At 43.1% G+C, this 27195-nt stretch overlaps 1 protein-coding gene across 7 annotated transcripts in view; it reads left to right on the forward strand.

Annotated features, from left to right (window-relative positions):
- LOC147718720 (muscleblind-like protein 3) overlaps window positions 1-27195 on the forward strand; it is a 419970-nt gene that overhangs the window by 134944 nt on the left and 257831 nt on the right. For all 7 annotated transcript variants that reach the window (XM_086918701.1, XM_086918705.1, XM_086918707.1 and 4 more), the window contains exon 2: window positions 24408-25315. In XM_086918701.1, coding sequence (XP_086774827.1) covers window positions 25142-25315 — 174 coding nt within the window. In that variant the 5' untranslated portion in view covers window positions 24408-25141. The remainder of the gene's footprint in view (window positions 1-24407; window positions 25316-27195) is intronic.

Below are 27195 nucleotides of genomic sequence, written 5' to 3' on the forward strand. Positions count from 1 at the left end.
GATACACACATGGCACTGTAATGCGGTGAAAGTATCTTAAATAAGTAGATCACTTACAGTGTGTTTCTCCCACCATAGGTGGAAGAGGGCAGGCATGAGGAATGTACTGCTTTGTTCTAGTCCCAGCACACTCCACTTCTATCATTAACTTTAGACTTCAGTATGCAGTTGTGTGTTTGAGAGCAGTATTGGTTGTCCAGAGCTTCATCAATCTACATGGAATTTTAGGTTTGACTAGACAAGCGTGGCTCTTCCCTGACCTTATATGATAAATAAAGAAGAGCTTTCAAAGTATTACTCAGAGAAGAGCTTAGACTCCATCCTCATGTTAGTTCCCCTGAATACAGGATTTGATTATCCTGAATTTGTAAGCTTCCACTAAAAAACTGCTATAATTGCACTGTTTTGCTTGTGGTAAAGCTTATATTCACTACAGCAGGACTCAGTTGGTTATGGTGGCAAGCGAGTGATCATGACTATAGGACTGATCTGTTTGTCATTAATAAAATATTATTATAAAAGCACTATGTCTGACGTACTTATTGTGAAAAGGGTATGGTAAAGTCTATTGGTATTTAAGGGTGGGCTGTTATTAACCTATATAAAAGCATGCACATGGGCATCTGGTTACATGGATTCTCACAGATTACTACAGTAGACAAGAGTTTTTGTGTTGGTCACCCCCTGTGACAAATCATAGATGTATAAGATTTGATCTATGAGAATCCTTGTTGGTCTTCTTAAGAGAGATAGTATTTTGTTTAGTGAGGTGTAATTTTGCACACCTTTCTAATTTTATGATGGTATGCCTGATGGAAGCCTTCTGGAAATGCTTACCAATTTAGGCACAAGTTTGTTATAGCGACAAGCTGTAGGCTTGATTGGAGCACTCTGAAACGTTTTGTTCAGGGCTGCAGGTCAGGTCTTATTATGAAATGTTACGACAAAGGCAGTTGATCTAGAAGCATATTTATTGTGAAAAGCATTTGTTAAAGCCAGCCAGCCTTTAACAATGAGTTGTTTTGACATTGTGCTACAGGCTAGTGGCATGTATTTTGTTACATGCAATCTCACAGATTACCATAGTATGCAAGGGTTTTGACATTGGTCAACCACTTCGACAAACCCTTGGCATTTTCGCTGTGATGATTCTTTTTAAGCCTTGAGAGGGGTAGTATATTCTTTTGCAAACTGTATTTGTCTGCATATTTGTAATTTTATAGCTGTACGCATGATGAGTGCCAGTTTATGTGCATATGATGACTCAGCGTGTTGTGGGCTCTAATCCTTCCTAGAAGGGAGAACACAGGAAATCGTGTTAGCCTTCCACTCTTTGATGCAGTAGAGCAGTGGTTTCCAAACTTTTCATGCTGGTGACACACCTTTTAGACGTGCATCATTTTGCGACACGGTAATTCAGTTTAATATTTAAGTCAAGGCTCTCCACTCATAAACTGCCACTTCAAAATGCTTCATATTAATTAATACATAATATACCTCACTTTTAACAGACAACTATCATTAACAGACTGAGTGGCGGTTGCGTTCTCTGTTTTGTTTTGCTTGTAGAAAATGTTTACCGTAGCCCAAAAAGCCTTTCAAACAATTTCATAGGTTTTCTACCAAGTAAAATGTTAATAGATAATTGAAAATATAACTTATTGAGAAGCACTTAGCTCTGTGAAATAGAAACATGGCGTGTTTTGTTGTAGTCTTTGTTCAAGTTACACGTTTCCCTTGAATTACATTTGGTTGGTGTGAATCTGATCTCCACATTTGTTGCCCACGTAGGACTGTAGGACTCTGTTGTCAATGCGCATTTAGATAGCGGAAATGCTGATGAACAGCGAGGCATGTTTAGACTGGTAGTGTTTTTTTATGTGCAGAGTGGCTGTCTTGTGAGGCATGAGCAGTAGGAAACAATGCAGAACTATTGAAAAAGGATACTTTACCTAGTGCTTTATTAGTACCTTGAATAATAAACTGCACATTAATGAGCCATTCGGTCCAGAGCAGCTGCGGCGCCCGATATTAGGCTGTGCATTTGTTCTCACCGCATTTCTAATGCATTTGAGATAAAACATGCAACACACCATGTTCAATATTTGCAAATGGCACCCAAGCATAGATTGTTTTTCGGGCATGAAATACTGCTGCGTGAAAAACAGCAGAATCAATGTCCTTTAAATCTCAAGTCAAGTTTGACTAAAATATGGGAAATAAATGGAGGAAAACTTACTTTAAAAAAAAAAAAACACGCGAGCGTGAGCAGTGCATTTTATACTTCAGCCACAGCTACATCCGGAAGGGAGAACGGCAGCGCAATGCTCCTCCTTTCCTGCCTCCAGCCTTCTGCAGGAACAGGTACTGCCTCACTAGCATGTGCAGTACCATCCTGCATGATGAATAGACTGCATCTTGTCCTCGTCCCGCGACACACCCACAGACGGCAGCCGACACAGTAACGTGTCCCGACACAGAGTTTGGAAAGCTCTGCAGTAGAGGCTTGCTTTTGAAATCCCACAGGACCCTACCATGTTTAATATCTACATGGCCCCACTAACTACTTTCATTGAATCCTTTGGAGTAGCAACAATATCATATGCTGATGATACCCAACTGCTTCTCACCTTTGATCCTTGTCTTCCCATAAAATGTCTTCTTTTGTTGCCTGCTTGAATGATGTCCTGCATTGGATGCAGAAGAGCTATCTCCAAGGCAATGTTGACAAAACCGAGAGTTTCTTTCTCTGCAAAGCTAGAGATCTTTGGACCACAGGCCATTTCTTCTCTCCCTTCACTGAAAGTTACGGCTCTGAATCTGTAAATAAGAACAGATGAAAAGCTATCCATGGACAACCAGATTATGACAATGGCTGGGACTTCTTTTGTTTTGCTGTGCTCAATCAAGAAATTCTTGGACTTCTTATCAGTTGAGGCATGCAGGGCAGTAGTGCATGCTTTGATTTCATCGAGGCTGAACTACTCAGATTGCCTCTATAGCGGTGTGCCCTATTTTAAGATCAGGAAACTGCAGATAAACCAAAAGGCAGCAGCCCAGCTTAATTTGGGTTTATCTAGGAGAGATTCAGTTTCCTCTCATTTGAAGGAATTAATTTGGCTACCCATTAAGAAAGGATTCTGTTTAAAGCTTTAACCACTATTCACCATGGAATCTACAATCGGGCCCTTGCTTCCTGATCTGGAGAATCTGCCACTGAATTCCCTCAAAAACTCTTCGCTCTGCAACTGCTTTGCTTGTTAAAATCCCTAAGTTTCATATGGTCAAATCTGGAGATCATTCATTCTCTGTGTTGGCAGGCAAGTCATGAAACAAGCTTCTGCCCTGTTTGCTTTCAATCCAGAGTGAGCCCCCTTTCAGGAAAGAAATGCATCTATTCTTGTTGAACTGACTTTGAGTGGCACTTTCTGATCAAGGTAGGCTAGTGGTGGGACATTCCATTGGAGTAGCTTTACTCCAATGTGTGGGTTAAAGTGTAAAGCCGAATAAATAGCAAAGGGTATAGGACATAGAGATTCATTGGTAAAAGTCATACCAGATGCCATATCTTTGGTCTGTTAATTATGAAATATCACAACAAAGACAGTAGGCCTGTTGAAGTGTGTTAAAGGCTAAAGGCTATTAAGAATTGATTGTTATTACACTGCTAACGCCTGCAGACAGGTAGTTTGTTACACAGAAACTCACAGATTACAGTAGTAGGCAAGGAGTTTGGTGTTGGTGACTCAACCAAACAAACCATGGGGATAGAAAATATGAATTACAATAATCCTTATTAGGCTTTCTTGGGAGAGACAATATGTTTCTTTCCCAACTTTAGTTTTATGTACATTTGTAATTTAAGATTGGATGCCTGATGGTTGCCTTGTTTGAAAGCTTGCACTCAGTACAGTAGGCCTGAGTACATTATTGGTAAGTGGATTACAGCTATAGACCAGATCGGGTCATTAGGAAAAGGTATTTCAGTTGTCATAGGACTGAGCTGTTTAATATGAAAAGTTACAGTAAAGGCAGTAGGCCTGACATACTGATTGTAAGAAGCATATATTAAAGTCAATAGACATTTTTCTGCGAATTGTTAATTCTCTATTTTAAAGCCTACTGATAGTTATGTTACATGAATTGGCGCAGATGACCTTTGCAGGGAAGGATTTTGGTGTTGGTTACTGTCTCTGGAAAACGTTAGGGGTAGAAGATGTGTACTGTAATGAGTCTTGCTGGAGTACTCTTTTGTTGTGTGCCACAATTTTGTTATAAAAAAATATTAAATAATACAGTCATCCATATAAATAAATATATATCCATATTGATACATAGAGGGCCTTTGTGTCAGCTCTGTTCAGTTATTTGTCTGTCTGAGTATCATTTGCACTCTGCTTCCATCCATGACAGCCTTCTGCATGGGGTAATGGTTCCCTCAGCATCCAGCCATTTGAAAATTACCACGCTTCCATGCTGGTCGGCCTATATTTAGGCCTTAAACTATTTAGTTTTTAATTTTCTCCTTTTATAGTTTCACAACCATTTCTTTGCTTCTCCTCTTTTTACTCAAACATTTCTTAAGAGGAGACAATAACTTTTCAGGCAGTGAGAATGGGTCACTTGCTTGCCACTCATTTCATGTGCAGTGTGCTGCATATCATATAGCCAGGGCCGGTCCTAGCCATGGGCGGTATGGGCAGCTGCCCAGGGCCTCGCGCTCAGGGGGCCCCCTCCGACGGCCACAGATGGGCACCTAAGTGACATGATAGAGGATAGGGGACACACAGCCCTTTTTTTTGGGGGGGGGGGGGGGGGTTTATTTGGCAAGTTAACGGCTCCAAGTGTGATGCGAGCGTTTCTTTAAGGAAACTGTCTCTGCTGGGTTTAATGAACTTATAAAGCTTGGTTGTTGCTTCCCAAGCAGTAACCCGGCATCCCCATGTATCTTGACCTTCAAGTCATAAATCAAAGAGATGGAGCAAGGTTACTAGTCTGTCTGTGTAGGGGTTACCAGCGATTGGGAAAATTATACTCCATTGGGAGTATTCAAATGATGAGGCAGCCTCAGTATGAAGCGGCAAGGCCACCAGGCAGGTACAAAGCTGCCTCCTGAAGCGAGATGCGGTGTCTGGAGGAGCGCACTTCATCATGCCAGGAATTTTGACTGTTGATTACGTGAATGTATTCCTCCCTCATGAATGGGGTGAAGCATGTCTGGGCAGAACTAATTTGCGGTCGAGAGGTCAGGCGACATCCCCACCCGGCCTTTGGAAAGTGGGGCAAAGTCATGTTGCAGGGGCTGAAGAAGCAAATCGTTATTACTGCCTTGGAGACGGGGCAAAACTAACTTGTTGTCTGCAAGGGCGGCTGCAAAGCTAATGTGATGTCTGGCTGGAGCACTTCAAAGCTGGGTTGCCATGCATATGGCGAGGTCCACACGTTGTGCGGCAGTGAAAACATGCCTGGTACTTGTCAATAGTCAATAAAACAGCTGGCTTAGATTTGAGGGGAGCTGCGAAATCCCACTGGCGTGTGACGAGCCTCGCACTCAGCCCACCAGCATGGGGCCACGCACCGATGCGTGTCCCGTTGTTTCCCTGCCAAAACACCAAAAGAAAGGTGTCTCCTTACAATTAGGGTCCATGGGAGGGGGTCCCCTTCCCTTGCCACTCGGATGGTGTCTGGAGGCCTAGGGGAGGGAGGCACCCCACTCTTGTCCCAAATGCAGAGACACTGCGGGAGGCCCATTGTCCAGCATTTTATCGCCCCCACAGTTTAAACTTTTAGCCCACAAGCGATTCTCACATCTATCAGGCTGAAGGTGTGAGAATTGCTCGTGGGCTGAAAGTTAATACTGTGAGGGCGCTAAAATGCTGGCCAATGGGCCCCCCACAGTGTCTGAATGGTCTTCTTGCAAGGGGTCATTTGTGTAAATTAGAGGGGCCTCGCACATTTCCTTTTGGCATAGGGCCTCGCAAATCGTAGAACCGGCCCTGCATATAGCCACTTCCTCGCACCATTATAGAATGTGATTGTCAATGGTGTATCATTCTTTAACCATTTTCAAAATGGCAAACACATTGGTTCTAAATGTGGCAGGCATGTTGGAACTAGACAACAATAATAAACTATGTACAGTAAGACTGTAAAATGTATACCCACTGCAATGTATAGCTTTATTTTATTTATTTATTTGTGGGTTTCTAGCGCGCTAGAATCGACTCGCGAAGGAGTATCTCTGCGCAATAGACCGCTGGGGAACCCGTCCTGGCTTTCCCTGTGAGATGGTCCCTACTGGGTATCACCAAGGTGAAACCAGGCATCGCTGGCATATGTGGGGGGCCCTTGTGGAGATGAGGCAAGCTAATACCCAGAGTTGCCGAGTGTGATCCCTGGTTAGAGTAGGCACCGAGGTAAGAGAAAAATCGAGTCCGCTGACCCTGGCCCACAACCCTGCCGCGTCGGGACTTGAACCCTGGTCCCGGGCCGTCCTCTGCTCTCAGGTCTGCCGCCTCTAACCAGTGAGCCAGACCTCTCTTTGTTATTTCAGGCATTTTCCCACTATGTTTAGATTGCAGCATGTTTTTCTACTTGTATTCTTCTAATTTATCTGGCATATGTTGTTGAGTCCGTGTGTCGTTGATTGCAGCTGTGTCTGAGGAGGACTATAAAGAGGGAGTCAGGGGATGGATTAATAGATACAGTGAGTGACAGGGTGATGTATGATGAGCTTTTTAGTGCTTAAATCCATCAAGGAAACAAAAGGGGCACTTTAATTCATTGGCCGGACCTATTGGCATTACCGGTGCTTGTTATTTTCTTATTTATGGTGGTGGCTATTAGGCATTGTATAACATTTTAATGAAGAATGTAGTTAAAATATACTTTACCCAACACAACAAAAAAAGTCAGTGGTGCAAAGCTTTGAGAAAGGTCGTATAGGACAACAAACCAATTTAGGAGGGGCACACAAGCATGTTCCCATGCATTCACCCACATAAACATATGCATACATATGTCACTTAATCAAATCTAATGCTGGCTTCATGTGAACAATAGCACATGGTACTTTTGGCATAAAATGATTCCCTTTCTTACAGCTGACTAATTTTAATTGCATGGTAGTACACCAGTTGCTTATCATTATGTTGAAGGTTGAACTAACACACACTCTTCTTTCCTGAAATAGTACTGATTACTTTCCCCCTTGGAAACAAGATAAGAGTACCAGCCGCCTCTTTCTTCTAAAGTGTGTCTTTGGGAGTCACTACCTTGCATGTGTACACAGCAGAATTTAAGATACTGAACCCTCGTTATGAGAGGGTCAATAATTCTTCTTTTTTTGTAAATGGCCAACACAGCATTACATGTTGTGCACTGTTACCACACCTAGTATTTAGGTATGAAGATTTCTACATATTTTACCAGGGACAAATCTACATGGGCCTACCTAGAGGACTGTGTCCAATTTAAACTGCTGAGAATTAAGGGATCCTCCCGACACTGTTCAACATTTACATGGCCCACTCGCACACGTAGCCTGACAGTACGACCTCAACATAATCTCCTATGCCAACGACACTCAGCTGATCCTCTCCCTCACCAAGGACCCCATCACAGCCAAAGCCAACCTCCACGAAGGAATGAAGGCCATCGCCGACTGGATGAAGATCAGCCGTCTGAAGCTGAACTCGGACAAGACGGAGGTCCTCACCCTCGGCTCCAACCCTTCAGCCTGGGACGACTCCTGGTGGACGACGGCACTGGCGGCAGCCCCGACACTCACCGGCACCCAACCTGGGAATCATCCTCAACGCTCTCAATGACCAAGCAAGTCAACGCCGTCTCCTCCTCCTGCTTCAACACCCACTGCATGCTCCGCAAGATCTACAGATGGATCCCGACAGATACAAGAAAGACAGTCACCCAGGTCCTCGTCAGCAGCAGACTCGACTACGGAAATGCCCTCTATGCGGGAGCCCCGACCAAGCTCTGACTGCACTGACTCCCCGTCAACAAGAGGATATCCTTCAAGCTCCTCACCCACGCACACAAGGCACTCCACAAGACTGGCCCAGCCTACCTCAACAGACGGCTCTCCTTCTACATCCCCAACCGACAGCTAAGCTCCCCTGACCTCTCACTCGCCACCGTCCCGCGCATCCGAAGAACAACCACCGGTGGGAGATCCTTCTCCCACCTCGCCGCCAATACATGGAACACCCTCCCACTGAGCCTACGACAGACCCAAGACCTGCTGACCTTCAGGAGGATACTCAAGACCTGGCCGTTCGATCAGTAGTGGCCCTCCCCACAGCGCCTTGAGACCCTCGCCGGTATGTAGTGCGCTTTACAAATAATTGATTGATTGATTGAAGGGTTCGCAAATGTGGATTGGGTGTGAAAACACCAATTCTTGTATGTTAGTCCCCATTCAATGCTGGACATTAGGGAAGCAACTTGTGATCCCACAGTAATACAGAAGCCCTCGCACAACCCTTCTACTTTTTTTAGATGAAATATTGTGGCTGGCGGATCATGAATCAAGAAAGCCACATCCTATCTAGAATGTCTTTGAAACATCTTATATCAATCTGCTTTTGGCATTTTGGCATCTCACATAGAAGAGGATGTCTGTAAAACATCCTCCAGATTATGCACGAATTTTGGCTCAGCAGGTATTGTGTCCAAGAAGATGGATGTCCTCCTCAGATCTGATTCAGATGATCACTCATAATTGTCATTCTTTGCCTATGTAAACAGCTTCTACTCCTTGAGAGGTTGCTAAAAAGTGGATTATAAGTACCCACATTTTTGCCTATTGGTCATCCCATCCTACACATAATCATTATCTTCTCTTTATCTATGCAATCTCTGACAAATTATTGCATTGAGTAAACTGTCTGCCGTCTTTACCTTATTATTGTGTTATGTGGGCAGTGCTGGATACAAGTAGAAGTGCAGTTTCTTCTACATGTACCCAACTGATGGTTTATGGTTGAGTTACTGGGCATGGTTCACCAGCAGAAAGCCCCCATGTATTAGTGCCAGGCTAAAACAGAAAAAGGTCTGAAGTGAAGCAATGAAACAGAATAGGATGTAGGTTGGATCGTATGGAAACCCATCCTGAAAATAGACAAGAACTGCCTGTAATTTTGAATCAGGTCAACCTATCCTCACTCTGCCTCACTAGCTCTTTCTTGAACTGGGGGTCTCTTTTTATGGACAGATGTGGTTGTGTTATTCATAGCAAGGGGTCTATTAACTTGAATGTAGATGGCTCCTCAAAACTTTCTGAAATAAGGAACTTGCAAGTAAAGGACTGTGATATCCACTTTTCTGGCCTGGTTCCCCCAACGTTAATAGGGATGGATGAAGAAATGTATGGATGAACTTGATTTCTGCATTGGTTTCCAGAATTTGTATCAGCAACCCTTAGATTAGAACCATAATTCCTTGTATGGAGGAGGGAATGTGTTCTCTTAACTCCGGATCCGGAGAAAGATTATGGAGTTCCTTTGGGGTCTATCTGTTATTAGACAACATTGTAGGCTCCCACTCCTGCCTTCTCCTCCATGGTTTTCTTACCCCCTCTCAAAGGCCCTAGGCAGCAGGGTGTTGCCATATTTACACATGATAATAAAATCTAAAGTGACATTATAGTTAGGTATAGTAATAATATCTTACTTCACAAAATAAAAAAATAACCTTAGAAATGGACTGAAAAAACAAAGTGATGTTATAGTTAGGTGAAAATGTAATTTAAAACGTAACATTTTAAACTCAAAAAACCACTGAAATTAACTATTTCTAGTTAACTGAAGAAACTATAACTCACATCCTCTGCGTGCACTGTTTATGACCTCAAATTTTACATCACTGATGAAATGTTCTATGACATCATTGATAACATCACTGGTGACATCTGAAAGACATTATTGATGACAGCTTTGTGTATGTTGGGAGTGCGAGTTATGGTTTCTGCAGTTAATTATCACTGTTGAATTTCAGGTGTTTTTAAAGTTTTAACTCACATTTTCACCTGACTTTAACGCCACTTTAACCTTTATTTTTTTCAGTGAATAACCTTATAAATGCCCATGCTGCGACGCCTAGTGTTGTTTTGGTGAATGCGCCACAATAAAACCTTTCGTACTGGTCTCAGATTTCCCTTCAAACGTGTAGAGTTAAATGAAAATCCTCTCCACTATTTGTCTTATTATCATGTTCTGTTACTGTACGTTCCATCATAAACATGAAATGCAACTGAAAATTCTAAGTTACCGTTTGTAATTAAAGCGCTTTTAAATGTGGATTAAAATAAAACATCTTTTTATGATTGTTTATCCTCAACAATAAGACATAGGTTTTATGAGCTTTCTTTACCATAATATCTTTCAAAATGTAAAAACAAACCTATAGTCTGAAGGTATTTTAAAATCTGGTTACATCAGCTATCAGGCGTGCGGTAACAGGTTCAGCTTGTACTAATTGGTGCGAAATTCACTGTATGAATCTCACTCTGTCATTTAATAGTTTATTAAATATGCATAACTGTAAGTGTAATTTTTCACATCTACAAATTAAATGTTTGCAGTTTTGCAAACGGTACTATACCGTTGATCTGATAGAGACATCTAGCCGCAGATTCCTTAACTTAGAAGATTCCCAGGCGTCAGACCAGATCCAGAAAACCTTTTTCCCCAGCAGTACCTGTGCACGATGGGGGGCAGCATCGCCTGCCTCTGTCCTGACATAGTCCACAGAAGTGACGTCAATAGAGCCATATAAGACCCCCTCGGCGTGCTAATGTCAGTTTTCTTCTTTTCCGCTTCCCAAAGTGTAACCGGAGTTAAGCCGTTCCTCTGGCCTGTTTTCAGGCCTTCGAGGCGCCTTTTGCGTCGGGAACAGTGTGCCGATGCCTGGGGGCTTCAAATCGTGTGTGTCTTGTTCACGGCACATGTTTGCGATGGATCCACACGAGATCTGTATGTGGTGCATGGGCGAGCACTACGATTCCGGCGAATGCGACGCCTGTCTGCAGCTGAAGCCAAAGTCCCTCATGGAACGACAGATGAAACTGTTGTCTGCCCGGATGTCCCGGTCAGAGTCCTTGCGTCGCTGGCTTCCGTTCCCAGTGGAGGGCTCCAAGAGGTGCAGTTCTTCCTCCCATGCCGAGGTCCCTGCTCGGGACAGATCGCGGTGTCGTTCCCGTGGACGTCGGTCACCTGCCTCAGGTAAGCACCGGAAGAAGTCACGGAGGTCTTGGTCCTTGCACAAGCATGGCGCTGGGGGCCGCCATTCCCGGTCTTCACCAGACCCGAGCCCTCAGGAGTCGACGCTGGCCTATCCACCATTTCTTGGTGCTGGGGCGACTCGGACCCAGGTGGAAGCCTATTCCATGGCTCTGCAGGCCATCTTTTGGTCATCACCTCTCCCTGTTGCGCTTTCCGGCCCCACACGGGGGTAGGGACTCAGGTCAGGGGTTCCCTGGTGGGTTCGCCCTCCGCGCCGACTGAGTTCCTCGACTCTGATCCCTTAGTCGCTGAGATGTCGACGTCAGGACACAGCCCGGATGGGCATCTCACTCTGACATCTAGCCCACCTGACGCATCTTCGCACAGTCCTGCGGGGCTTTCTGCGTCGTCGCTGGATGTGGCAGCAGCGCGGAGTTCGACTCTGAGTCGAATTTGTTCCTCCCCGCAGACTCTGGCCTTGGTGGAGGTCGAACCGATGCTGGCCCGACACCGGGTGGACGAGACTTCTATGGAGGCCATCGGCGCCTATCCGACACCTTGTATCTGTCAACGTTCTTGATGGTCTGCTCCCTTCAGGGACATGGTGGGGTTTGGTCGCAGACCCTCCTCCCGTGTGGTGTAGCTATGGTATTTATTCTAAGTTAAGGAATCTGGAACTAGATGTCTCTATCAGATGAATGAGTTATTTAGCTTCAGTAACAATGTATCTGGGAGAGACACAGTGTAGTCGCAGATTCCTTAACGCCCACCCATCCTCCCCATTCTTCGACGACCTTTCCGGATGGGGTTCTACCACCTTACCTCCTTTCGGGTGGCCATGGTCTTCCTAAGGGGTGTTCTAGTTCATCCACCTCAAGGGCCGGGTGTGCCTTTCTACTTTAGGCATCTTAGTTTTCCGCTCATTCTTGTTTTGGGTGCCTAGGTTATGTGCTTTTCGCTACTACTCCATCCGGCATGGAGTTTATCAAATCTTTTCCTCTCCCTCCACCCTCGTCTGTCTCCCCATGTCTTTGGGGGTCTCCTTGTCTCTGCTGCAGGCGCTTAGGTTGCGTTTCTATTGGACTATGCTCTGTGCATAGGTCATTGGGGCTGTGGTACCATTTCTATGCAGTTGTTTTCTTCTGGTCACAGGCCATAAGTCATGGCTTTCAGCCCTGTTTCCCCTCCCCATTTCAGTTGCGTACTTGCTCACAGACTGTTGTATAGCATTTTAGGACCCTACTGTAATTTTCCCGATTCATTCCCTTATATAGGTATAAATCACCATATCCTTATATAGGCATAGAAATCATAACCATATTTAGACATAGCTCAAGCAGTCCAAATATGGCAGGGCTACTTCCACTAGTTCCGAAAATCCACAACGATTTCTTGGAAAACTCGGCTTCAGCAGTTAGGGACTTCCCTTTGCTTGAATACAGACTTGTCCAAGAACTCATGGAGTTTTCAAAGAACTGAGACTCTTTGATGACGTTATTATGTCCACCTTTAAGTCAAACTCTGCACCTTCAAGGTATAAATATGCCCACACTTGCCTTAGCAAACACACGGTGGTTTGGAGCAGTTTGACTATCTACTTGCCCGACGCAACCTGCTACAGCAAGTGCCGAAGGAAGCCGACCCTCCAGCAGACGCACTGAGAGAGACGCTGCCTTTTCTCTTGCTGAGAAATCCAGCTCCAGTGTTTCCAAGCTACCCTTGCGGGTTGTTGGGAAATCGAGTCCTGAGCCTGACCTTCTTCATTCTAAACCGAGGTACGGAGCTGATTAGACCCTTAGAGAAATCTTGGATAGATTCTTGGCAAAGAATTCTACATTTATGCTACACCTCACTTACTCCTTCCCTCGTACTAAGCTTAGGTTAGGTACATCGGGGTAGGCGTATTTTAGACGCACTAGTTGAGTACTTTTTAAGCCTCTGTTATTTATGTATGTATTTATCTATGGTCTAGGAACCATACAATGCTCTTACAGTATTATTTTATCCTGCTCTTTTTACTGTACGCATTATACTTTGCAACCAGTATTACGATTGTAGCAGTTCATTTCTTCTGCATGAGAAAGAAGACTGTTCAATAAATGCTTTTATTGAAAACGCCTGCCTCTCTATTTCTCTGCACCTCTGGTGAAACAAAGCATGCACGATTGACTGAGTAAAATATCTATCTATTGTTTCCACGACTCTGAAGATACGTTTTATCTTGGGGAAACAAAGTTGTCATGTTTATGCGGTTGTCAGAAACTAAATCCCTTCTTGTAAGCTCTAGTGACCTCTGAGCTAGTTGGCACTCACAATTAAGTCTAATATATTTTGATAGAGACCTAGTAGACATAAGTCCTACGTCACATCTATAGGATATATTATTCCAATGCGCAGAGCCTATTGGGAATATAGGAACTACACTACAAGACTGTCTGTCGTACAGTTCCATCCTGTGGTTGCTTTCTGTCCTTTGATTGTCATGTAATTCATTTCCTCTGCTGTTGCCTCTTTAAGGGGGCACGGTTCTTCACTTGGTGGAATTTTATTGGGGCGGCTGCTTGTTCGCTTCCTTCGGTCCCTCCAAGTGTTGAGTACTTTTCAACATAGGATGGTTTCTTACAATTGTTTTTACAAAGGTTTTTGTTTCTTTTTTGGCACACTGTCTCTATGCTCTCACAGCTTTTGTAGTAGCTCCGTGTTGTGGCACGTAAACGTTTCACTGCAGAAAACTGATGTCAGCACGCCCAGGGGGTCTTATATGGCTCCATTGACGTCACTTCCGTGGACGACGTCAGGACGCAGCCAGGCGATGCCGGCCCTGGCGTGCAGAGGTACTGCTGGGGAAAAAGGTTTTCTGGATCCAGTCTGACGCCAGGGGATATTCTATGTTAAGGAATTTGCGGCTAGACTGTGCCTCTACCAGATTATTCGTTACCAAAGATAAGTAACTCGTTCATTCTGCACAGTGCTTAGAATGCATCAAAAAAGATGCCAAACGAAGCTCAGGGTGAAAGTGGCAGATAGGTGATTGTGTAAATTTAATCGAGGGCGGGGTGGCAGCAGTAATCATGTGCCATAGTGAGTGGAATAGGTGATAGTAGACTTCACTGTGTGTGATTTATATTCAGTCCAATGACAGATAGTGGGCAGCGATGTATCCTGGTCCTATAGTTGGGAAATTTGTTAACTCCAACTATGTGATTATTGTATAGTGATATTGCCATCTGAACTGGGTTTTTAAATCATGTTTTAGCATTGTTTTATACGGTAAAGGTTAAATCAACCAAGCAATATTAAATCAACTTGAAACTTGGGCCTATAGTGCGTTTGAGCGGTTCTTATAAACCACGAGACCAAACGTGTTGGTCAAGGTCACAAATAGCTCAAGGTCTACTGTTTAGACGATAACAGACAAATAGACATGCCAACCGATACTCGTAGTAAACGGTTCTAGGATTTCAATGGGTGAAGTTCGTAATTCATGGCAATTATTACACAATGTGGGCCGAAGCCCACATGGTGTAATAATGTCACACACATTACAATATAGTATTATATGGTTGTACTTAACATAAATCTAATATATTTCTTTACGTTATTTAGTTTACTAGCAAAATGGCCATTAAAAACAGGAGCATCGATATTTTATTATACAGATTTGTTATTTGCAGAAAATAGAATACAGAAGAAATAGTTTAATTATGTTAGTAGTTGTGATTTTAGTGAAGACTGTGTCATTTTTAAACTGCTGTTTCAGTTTTATGTTTTGTCGTCGGGAGTTGTGTTTGGATGAGTATTGTTTGCAATGCTCACATAAAAATGTTGTGCCTACTTTGCACCTCATTAATCGAATCCTGAGTAAACAGAGGATTTATTGAATGCTGATTAGGCAAAAAGAGTTCCATGTTTAGCTAGTAATGACTTATTGATTGGTGAGACGAAAGTAACTTAGATAACTCAATCTATGTCCTGTCCAGGATTGAAATCCTTAATTCATGTGAAAAATTTAACTCCTACAAAATATTAAAATCATTCACAGGCCCAGTATCATTTCCTTGATGTAGAAAATTTGAAACAAATGGCATGTTTGGACAGTAATTAACTCATATAAAAGCTTGAGACCCCATGAGTACATGTCAGCCCATTCTCCACCAGCCATTAAACATCAGTTCATGCTTTAACGCTTTGAGCATTTAGACACCAAAGATCTTATTCCAACTTGGAAGGGTCTGCCTTGAAACCCATGCTGTCACCTATGCTGGTGGAAACAAGAGAAAATATTACACATCCTTTGCTTATGCCCAGCGGTCAAGGCTTATGGAAAAAGTTACTGAAGCCAATGTTTCTTAAACTTCCCATTCTCACCTGCAGACAAGCTGTAACCACTTGTTTGAGTGGAGCCTCCATCCTCTTTGCATGCCAGGAAACACATTTTTAAAAATGGTATTATAGAAACTGTTGCATCAGGACAGAGAATGGACATGGTTAGCATGTACTGTAAAAAGCTCCATGCGTAAAGCACATGCACTTTATAATTAAAAAACATCCATCAGGAGATGAACAGTGGCATCGGGACAGATAACGGACATGGTTAGCAGGCACTTTAAGAGCTCCATGGGCATGCACTTAACCGAAAACAAGGGGATAAAATGAACTACCCAGCTCAATGAGGCACCCCTCGTTCCAAGTCAAAGGCATACAGGAGCAGGTTTCCCATGTACAAACACAAAAAATGCATTTATCTCTCCCAGAAACCGTGACAGAAACACCCCTTTGTACAACACAAGGATAGGCCCAAAACATGCAGGACAAAAACGAGCCACATACGGCCATTTACGGATTTGATTTTAAGTTGTTCAATGGTATGTTTTAGTTAATATTGATCATCCTATTTATAAATGTAAACAGTATGTTTTATGTGTTTTATTTGAGTGTTACTTGCTATCTTTGTAAGATTTGCAATCGCTATTAGTTGTCAGCGGCGGCCCTTGCAGGTGACAACGGTAGGGCCTGATGGGGGGGAATTCCGCCAGACGATGAAGAGGGAAAATTAAATATTTATTTAAATTTCCCTCAGCATTGTCCCTCAGAATACCCCTCTCCCCCTCAACAGTGGTAACAACGCCCCACGGCTGTTACCTGGACAGACCACGGCTGTTAGTTGTATGCAATGGTTTTATTAACTATACAAAATAAAACTTCCTTGCACACTAGCTTCCCAGGGCCAAATCTATTGGCTTTGTCAGTGCTTGTTAGGTTGGATTTTCTAAAAACTGAGTGCAGCACTCATATGCCTGATCCTTCTGGATATGCAAGTACAAGGGGGTTGGGTGTTACATGTGAAGCTGTTGACTTTGATAATGGATGAGCGAGATACAGTATGAAAGTGGCAGGCCATAGAATGGAGTCGCACTACTTTACTATGCTAATATTGCTTTTGGTGTGTCATTGATGAATGTTAGAAAAAAATGGATTCTTCACGTAATTCATTTGTGTCGGGGAGTGCATTCCCGGATGGTTACAAGGCCCACTACATCTCTTCTCTTTTGCACTTCCCATTGGAATGATTTACTTCAGAGGGATTTTCAATCTTTTAATGAAATGTAAATACTAAATATAACATTTTAGGAAGAGCTCTCACACATTTAGTTCAGACTGTGTGGTGTAAAATAAAACTGAATTTAAAATACCATCCCTAAAACAAATCACACTTTCAAAATCATAACAAAATCATAACAATCTTATGTATTGATCCATACATGGGCAGAGCTACCCAAGTGCCCCATGACTCCCGTGACATCATCAGTTTGTTATGGCGTTTTAGCCAACAAAACTTTGACTTTTGGAACGTGCAGTTTTGGACTTTAAAATCCTAATTAGCAAAATGTGGATGACCAACAATGCTCAGATTATTAAATATATGAGATGGGTCGCTTACAGCTAAAAAGTGCAGGTGTTTCCCTGTACGTTGTTTGCCTCTATGACTTCTGTTTGTCACATATGTGCATAAGTGTCAGAAAGAACCAACCCTTTAAAATATGATAGCTGCATGCAAATAACTGCCTAAGCGTCCAGTGCAAAACACTGCACTACATTAGAAAGTAGGTTCCAAGTGGCCATTTTTGTCTTACAAATTCTATTTTTTTTTTTTGCGGTTGATATCTGTCTGTCAATTGATCTATAGATGAATGGATGGATAGATATTTACATCTTGTTCTTGTAGTTGAACATATATAATGTGGTAAATACTACAAGACAGAGTACAAAAAAACAAGCATTTGCAATGCATTAAGTCTCGCATTTATGAGAGTTTAAGCTGTTGGCATTGTAAATGATAATGCTTTTTATTTATCTGTTTTGATAATTAACACATAAAGGCATTGAGTCATTAGCTCAAATTCTTGTAGATGCAAGACCTATTTCACTTCAAAGAAGCAGGGCCGTTGTCCTGGGCTGCTTGGAAAATGAAAGTGAACAAGGCGCGCTGTATGTCGCAGGAAAGCATGTCATTCCTTCAGTAGGAGCAACTCATTAAAGAAAATAGTACTTACAGACTAAATAAGACATACCGTGTAACAAGAGAAGTAAAAGAGCTAGTCCTCATAGGAGGTTACAAATGAAGACTAGGCGGTACTAAGGAGGGACTAACAACCCTATTCACTAATAAGAAGCCAGCGTTTGCGAACCTTTTTCCCTCTTCTATCCCTCTGCATCCTTCTCAATCCAAATAACTGACAAACCTATCCACCACTCAAACTACTTCATATTTCACTATACTAATTCAACAGTAATCCTTTATGGGCTCCGGAGTAGCGTGCTAATCATCAAAAAATCGGGTTGACGCCTCGCCAGGGGTAGTAAGCGCTATATAAATGCAATTACAATACAATTCGAAAGACAATGACACACGCCAATGAAAAATATGAAAGGAGAGTGGGAGGGGCTTCAAGTCCATACCCTAATACAGCATGTCTCGCAGAGCAGTGCATGCGCTTCCCAGGCTCGACCTAAAAAAATAGGACAAGTTGAATTTAAGCCCTCTATGATAACACCCTGTGTGCCTGACTACAGCACATCGAAGTGTGTGCTACATGGCACATTTGTTCATACAGCTTCTGACTTCACCCTGTCCCTCACTGCAAATCACAGAGCCGCTAATGTCTACAACCCGTGGCCCTGAACAACATCATCCAGTGCCTTGATGTACAGTACCAGGAGCTGTCATGAGGCACGCCACTCAGTGTTCCTCAGAGGCGCATCATCAAGTGCTCCCCTGAAGTACATTCAGTGGTTAATTTGTACCAGTGTGTGGCAGTGGGGCTCGCCAGCATGGGGACTAGGATTCCTTTCACAATCCTCCCCCTGACAAACACACACACCGCTGCTTTTCGACAGCCCGTTAGTTTTGTGTAAACAGTGCAAGACTGGCGCTGTTTAAACAACACTAATTGTCTGTCTCTTATGGCAGCGTGAGACGCGAGAATGAGGACTAACGAGAAAGAGAACACATGTGAGTGTGCCTGCTGTGTGTGAGTCAGGGGTTTATATGCGGCGGGTAATTAGCATCGGCTGTATTTTAAAACAGACTTTGAAACTGACTTTGTCTTTCAATTGCTTAACTCTACAGGCAGAGACAATATTTCTTTGTTGACAATGTATGCGAGAATGATTTAGGTAATTGGAGTCAGTGATGCGTTCTGTTACATTTCACATTTTAACTTCATGGTGTGTGGCATATGTTGCCTTTCTCGTAACAGTGTCTTTTCCCAGGCGTTTTGTTTCTGATGGTATGTTTTTCATGCGAGTACATACGGTGAGTGAGTTTCTTTAAGTATGGGTCTGTACTCCGGAGTGGATTAGTGTTCATGACAGCAGCACTGCGCGCTTTGGGGGCGAGGCTGGAGGCAGCGCGAGATTCTGACAGTGCCAGTCACTGTCTTAAATGTACTCTTACTACGTGCTCATCCTATTCTTGGCCTCTGCAGAACGGTAGACAGGAATGCGCCAGTTGAAGTTACAATTCTATGGGGAAATCTGTTGAGGAATTACCTAACTTTTAAAATATGGAAAGGGCCAATGGAAACATTTTCTAGGCGGTACGGACCACCACTTTGTTGGAAACTGGCTCTCTTGCTTTGATTGTTTCACAGCCTGGCTTGGTTTTCTCAGTGCAGTCAGTGGCAGTAGTGACCGTGGGCAGTGCCACTAGGGGGGAGGTGGGGAGATAAGAAAAAGTCTAGGTACATTACACTGTGCTTCCACGTGTCTCATCTTCCAGCAGACCAGTACCCTCCTGGTACACATGTCCCTGTGCTCTCTCTCTCTCAGTAAATTGCCTTGTGCACCACGCATGTTTATAAACGAGTTCCCCCCGCTGCGCGTACTCCTGGGCTCCAATGTGTGCACATGCTCCTGTGCTCCGGTATTATAAACATCAACCTGGGCCTCCTGCTGGTGTGTGGTGTTTTGTTATGTTTTATTATCTACTCTCCTATGGTTATTTACCACTGTGGGTCCATGTGCATGTAGTGCTGCATGTTTCTTGTTCTGTGTACATGGTGCATGCGTGTATGTCTGCTGAAGGTCGATAAAACGGATGTAGGCATATAGGCTATTCGCTTGTGTGCACATGAGCCCGCCCTTCATTGTGTTTTGTGTCTCTGTGGGCGTGAACACTGTCGCAAAAGCCGAACTACTGGCCTAGTTAGTGCTTGCTCTTTATTATTTTTCCGAGTTTCACATTTGAAAACCTCAAAATTGTGGTCCTGCTTCAAATCTTGGTTCAAAAACAGCCCTAATTGCTTCCAGACTCCACTGCATTAGCAGTGGTATGAATTCACAGAGAGCCGAGGTTAAAGCACACACAGAAGCTTTGCTTTCTTCGCAGCGCTTTGCTCACTCCCATGTCCAATTTCCCAAAAAGCTGCACCGCGCCCACTGTTAACCTGTGCCGTCTTGTTGCGGTCGCACCCAGGGAGAGGGTAGTGCACCATCAGAGGATGGGGTGTGGCACAGCTGCACCCGGGGTGCAGTAAATACGAATTAAACACTGACTCACCTTCGATTTGGGACAGGCTTTTCCGCTCGCTGCGTCTTTGCTTGACTGCAACGTGTGCTACCATGGCCAACCTCCTTGTCCTCATTTTGCACCGGAAGTGGCAGGTGCCGCACATTCTCAACCAATGAGATGATGAGGTTGGTGGATGGGCACATGTGAAACGCGTCCGCTGGCTCATGCCTGAGTCCAGACTGTCCTTCTGAGACACCCCGAAAGGTTCAGGGCGTACAAGTTTATTTTTAAAATGATTAATAACATATCTAATTTTAGATAATGATTACTGCCTCATCGGTTCCAAGTTATGATCCTGTGCAAAGTCAGGGCGACACTGGTGCTTTGTCGTATTACTGCATATGAACGCGCCTTGCAGCTGTCTCACAGGTGACACCTGGTATTTGTAAAAACCCTATTCAAAGACTATACAAAGACAAAGTGATCTCCATGTAGTAATAGAGCATTGCACTGGGTGCTGTTCTGTTACGGCATACAGGTGCACCGAGCTACTGTCACAGAGCTGGTGCTTGGGATATGTAAAGTTGCGGTCTATGTTTATAAAGTGATTGCAGCGAATGCATAGGGCACACCCATATGTCTCATGAACTTAATACATTTATCCTCGCAGCTCAGTTTATGTAACAGAGTCCAGTTTTTTAATTCTATCTGATTCATGCTGGCATCTTATAGAGTGCCTTTGGGGATGCTGATTGTTTCAAGGAAGAAAGCAAATGTCTTGGTGCTCTGGTGCAGATCCGCATATGTGGCCTTATTGCAATACACCAGGACGTTGTTGATAAACATAACAAATACATAACAAAACATTCCAATCATAATCTTAAATTGCAGTCCAGCAGTGGCTACTAATGATGGCTGCCAGTTAGATTTCTTCAACCTTAGTTCCAAACACCAAACTGCAGGATTTCTAATGGATAGCAGACTGCATGGAGGTGTATACACAAAGGGAACACTGTCTACTTTTCCTGAAGAATTGCATCTCTAATATGCACATCTGCAATTTAGTGCCCACTTTGATGTTGGCTGATATCAATGACTTCAAAGCCCAGCACATAGGTGGACATAGCCACTCTTGAAGCATACAACAGGTTGAATCCCGGGTGAAGTTGTGCATGCATTGAGCTGCTCACCCCAGCCTATGGTTGTTGTTCTGGTTTACTTGTGAAGCCCAGTGCTTATTCAAGTGGATCCACTTCACTGTAAGAAACTTGCCTGCCACCAGTTACATCTTTGACAAGCTTAGTGTCTCCGAAGACATCTGCGGCTTGCACAGCTGGGCAAGACATCCTATTCAAAGCCTTGTACTTCCTTAATGGGCAACCCATGTCAACATCTTTAGCAGAGATTTCTTTAAGCATCTGGAATACACTGTCACCTGCCCTGTGCCAATCCCTGCTGCCAAAAACTGAAACCTCTCCATTAGCAAAATATAAATCCCTGGCAAGGCCTGTCCCAGCCCACCCATCTCTGACTCTCAGAACTCCTACAGTGATGTACTAAAAGCAAGTCCACCTCCTCATAGACATGCAACCAGCGATGCAGAATTGTAGACGTTGGACACTGCTTGCTTTATGGAGCATCCAGGTGTGTGATTCTATGCTGAGCACCAGGACCCAAGCCAGAAATTCTGATACTACATGTATTGTGACCACAGTGTTTTGGTACTTGGTGATGAAACTACAACTCCTCATATTACGTGTCCTGGTTATGCCAGCTTCCCCCATCCTTTTATGTATCTTAAAATACAATATTTTACAAGTGAAGCTCGTACCCTTGTTACAGTATAACAGTATAATGGCACACCCAAGAGACCTCATGTGAAGTGCTCTACATACACGACACCAGGTGTTAGTACTGTTTACCATTTCACCGCAACAAACACCAGTGCCTGAAAAAGGCTATATAAAACTGCAAATAAACAATCACGTTGTGAACCAATTCTGGGGGAGTTTTTAACACCTTAGCTGCGACGCAAATATCCCTCCCCAGTACTGCACTGTCCATTGGAACTAGTGCTGAATGGACGTCCAATGGTCGTGCGCAGCACTGGGGAGGTAGCGCTCGTGACGACTGTTGGCCGTCGGCAGCGCTTAAGAGGTTAAGAGTGAAACTTGAGGGCCAATGTGGTAAAACGTTGTTGCAAAAAACGGGTTAAAATCTGCAACCATTATGTTTGGAACAAGTAAATAATTTTACGAACTGACCAACATACTAATAGGTCGGTTACATTTTTAATAGGTGTGAGTTGCAGTTTGTGACTCATCTCATTTGTATTCATGAAGTAGGTCGCAAATTGCAACTTAGCCTGATTGGTGGCCACCACGAGGAAGATGGTCTGCTAGAGTCAGCAGACCACCATGTCCATGATCACATTTTAAATAAGTCAACCATTTAAATGCTCCTATTCTCCTTATGTATAACAGTACTGCACTTAAAAATACAAAAAAAATCCTTTTTTTTAAAAGCGTTTATTGGAGAGTATGCAGTGATCCTCTACTCCCCAATAATCTTTATATTTTATATGTACAAAGGGCAAAGGGGTGCAAGTGGCCCCTTACCCTTTGTGAATGCATTACAATCCTAACTCAGAAACTGGCAATTTCTCAATGTTTTATGACTTCTTTGGTTTCCACACATTGTGCATCATCTCATACCAAATTGCTATTTGGAAGAGGCGCCTACAACAAGCCCCTTTCAAATATCCCTTCTATATAGAGTTGCAAAGCCATGTTAGGAGTTGGTAAGAATTTACAGACTTCTAAAATGCTTTTAGTACATTCTAGAAATCGCTTTTGCAAGTGAAAAGTTTGCCATCGTAAAAACGTTCAGTAGTACATCTGGCCCATGATTGGAGGAAAGCTGATGGAGTTCAAGCCATCTATCAGGTATCCTGAAAGATACAGTAATTGCATTGTGCTTCTTTGCCAAAGTATGGTTAGTTATTCCATTTCAGTTGACATTCCCAGTCAGTGACCTCACTTTGCATTGAGCTCCTAATGGTGCTTTGCAAAGTGGTCATTGGAAGTCATAGCAGTGAAGCTGAGTATTGACCCATCATGCTGTGTGTGCAGTTTAGTATTCAAGCGCTGATTTCATTTAACCCGTTATTTCTTTTTAACGTGTATAGTAGACGATAAACATGAATCATACAATCGAGGCTTTCTAAACATTTGTAGGTTATATTGCATGAAGGGCATTCGTTTTGCTTCCCACAGCACTTTAGAAATCAGCAGCAGGCGTTGTCTGTGCCTTTTTTATTGTTGCCGGTTGCTGCCGTCGTTGCTTGGTATCAATGGGCCAAGACATGTACTTTCATGATCAGTTGTGATTAATGTGTGTGCGCCTGCAGGTTTCCGTTGCCTTGCATCTGCATCGACGTAATTAAACGAGTGCCCGCTCTTCTCCCCGGCTGTCTCTTTAAGACTTGTAATGTAGTTCTGAAAAAAAGGAGGCATATTTTTTCCTTTGTCTGGAAATCAGCCATAGTCCGTGCACTCCACCCTGAGCCACTTCTGCTGTTCTTCTACCTGACTAGATTTGGCTTGCTGTGGCACAGGCCGGTTTACTAAAATAAATAAGGCATAGACGCGCGTATTTGTTGGACAATTACGATGTGTTCGCAGCCAGTGGTATACCTTCAGCCTGTGTTTTATAAATTTACTAGGTACATATGCACAGTTAGAATGAACTATATCACTGTTAGCAGCCAGCAGCGCGGTGCCCCCGTGGCCTGTCCCATCTATGGAACGCACAAACACACATTACACGCCCCGGCCGGTCCTGTCAGGCTCATAAGTAGCGTTTTTTCTGTTCAGCGGGCTCAGACGAGAGCGTCTGCCAGCCTGTGAAACAAACACTTTTATTGGGTGGCCGCCCCGCGCTCTGATGCAACGATTAATTTAACTGGCTGCTCCCCTTAACACGCGCAGCTTCGCGTGGGGAATGCCCTTTCTCTACAATGGCTGACTGCACTTGCGGCACTGTCAGTTCCCCGAGGCTTCCTGTCCGAAATGAATACAGTATCTTCATAAATTGAGTGTATGTCTGGGACCATGGCCATCTCTTGGCTGATTTTCTTTTTTTTTCTCTTGCAGGTTGCTGAAAAGTGCCTTTTCTGAAGCCACAGCTGCTTGGATGTCTGTCTAATCCTTCGTTTCTTTTAAAATATACATATTTAATTTGGCGCTGCTTGCAGTTCACAACCAGACGAAATTTCATCCATCCTTTTTTTTTTACTTCAGCAGTCAGTGTACCCAGCCACTTTGCTAAAATATTTATTGCAAACGTATTTTTTTTTGGCAGTGATCACATATTTTTTGCTTATGTGAACGGTGTGATTAGAATTATTCGGAAATACAAAGAAAACAAAAGTTTCTTCCTGCGCAAAACGTCCATTGGAAAAACTGAAGCTCTCTCTGCCAACGACTTCTGCTTTTTTACGCAAGAATAATTGAAACCATTATCTGGAGAGCACAGAATCTTTTTGAAAGCCTGCCAGCTAATTTTCCAGTAACTTCTTCGGCAGTGGTACGCAGACAACTCTTCGATCTGAAGTTCAAGAATTGCACTTTTAAGAGCTGGCCTCTAATTTGATTTGCAGTTATAAGATTTATATTTTGTGATTGGCTCAACGTTTAATTATTGTTTTAATTAATACAATCTTATTATATGAAAACCTAAGTGCTTACCCATTGAAATTTTACCAAAGCAACACTTTAGTTGTTTCCCTTACTTTTAACTCGGATTCACGCTGTAACCCCTCATTAAAAAGCAGTAACACTGGCCTTTGAAAGGGTGTGATTGCCTGCTTTATAAATTCATTTTTAATATGGCTGTTAACGTCTCCCTGGTCCGTGATACAAAATGGCTGACACTGGAGGTCTGTCGAGAATTCCAGAGAGGTACTTGTTCTCGATCCGATGCAGAATGCAAGTTTGCCCATCCGTCACGGAGTTGCCATGTGGACAATGGTCGAGTTATTGCCTGCTTTGATTCTCTGAAGGTAAGAGCAGTTTAATTTATGGCTTCCATTATTTGCGTGTTCTCTTCTGCCTTGTGGCACAAATCAATGTTATGAACATCGAACAATGAATGATAACATGCAATTATTAACGGTAGGTTCTTCCGAAAGTACATTGTTTCGTGGAACTGAATGTAGTTTGAACTTCCAAATATTTGGGATTTCCTAAGCTTGTCCCAGTTTACGTACTAATGGCATAAGCAACTTCGTGCATTATGTAATATGGTTTAGTTTTTAGACAGATCTTGGTTGACTGATCACACAGTGTGATAATAGCATAGACTGAGCCAGAAATAATGAATGTATGTATAGAAGTCTTGCACAGTTCTTCACTCTACTCTAGGCATATCACCACAAAGTTCAGTTAAAATTAAGGCATTGGTTGGATGAATATCTCATGCTACTTGAGTTTATTTGCATATTTTTACAATAGGAGCAATACAAATCTTGAAGCACAAATCCATGTTTTAAATATATAGACAACTACATCTCTTTGAAGTTCAGTATTTCCATTATGTTCAATATGATGTGAAGATCGCTAAAAGAGGGTAGGCCCACCTAGTCTAGCAGTAGAAACGGTCATAACGATATTGAAGTAGCACAAATAAATAGAAGATTGCATGCCTACAGAGTCAAGGAAACTAATCCCACGCTGTCCAGTTCGCCTGCTTGAAGATGTTCTTGAATACGACCTCCTACTTCTTTTTCCTAAACACTTCAGGGACTATAACTTGTATTTGTAGCTCGACAAGAAACATGGTCTAGAAATACAGTAAATGTAATACCTTAACTGCAGTTTCCTATGCTTTCATCTGAAAGTCATTGATTATTATTTTCACATAATGGTCATAATATTCATCGAGGCAGGCTAAAGCTGTATATTACATTGCCTCAGTATTGAGTAATTCTAGAAGAACTACCCAGCAAACCAGAACTACATTTTTAGAAAAGCTTAGCACCACATATTGGCATTTTTGGAGGAGTATTGCCTCTTGAGGTTGTACATATTAATGTTCTTCAAGAAATGGGGGCTCCTCCACATATAATCTGTCTTATTAAGCTACTACACGAGGACAATTATGCGCAAATCAGGTTTGGCAAAGAGGGGAACCTTACTGCACCAATCCCAATCAAGCGAGGAGTACGCCATGGGTGCATGCTATCCCCTACCCTTTTTGCCTTTATATCAATGGTCTAATAGATTACTTCGCAACAGGAAAAGACCTTGATGCCCCGAAACTAGCCTCCCGTCCAATATCTGCAATGATGTTTGCGGATGACACCCTGCCGGTATCAAAATCTCCTATGGGGATCCAGAGGGTGCTTGATACATTTGAACTTTTTCCCAAACATAGGGGATTAGAGATAAATCTGCAGAAAACCAAATATATGGCATTCAACTGCCCCAAAAGCACAATATCAAACCCCACACTATCAGGGAAACCCCTAGAAAGAGTGACTTCATTTGATTATCTAGAGGTCACAATATCAGAAACAATGGAATGGGGGGCCCAGGTTAAAAAATCAGCTCTTAAGTTTACACAATCTTCTGGAGGCATCGTGAAGGTCATTTGTGAAATCTAGCTCGAAACCACTGAGTCCGGCCATTGAAATTTACAAAGTACAAGCACGAGGTGGGGCTTTATATGGAGCGGAGCTCTGGGGGCATGTAAATCATGAGAATCTTATCCAGATAGAGAACAGCTTCCTAAGACAGTTAGCAAATCTCCCAAAGAGCACTCCACTTATTCCATTACGTTTAGACCTAGGTCTCTTAGCTATCACAGACATAATAGCTCTGAAACCCCTACTCTACTGGAGTAGATTATGAGCTACTCCAGAATGATCATCATATAGAGAGG

Source organism: Lissotriton vulgaris, chromosome 4_1 (assembly GCF_964263255.1).
Source record: "Lissotriton vulgaris chromosome 4_1, aLisVul1.2, whole genome shotgun sequence".
Lineage (NCBI taxonomy): Eukaryota > Metazoa > Chordata > Amphibia > Caudata > Salamandridae > Lissotriton > Lissotriton vulgaris.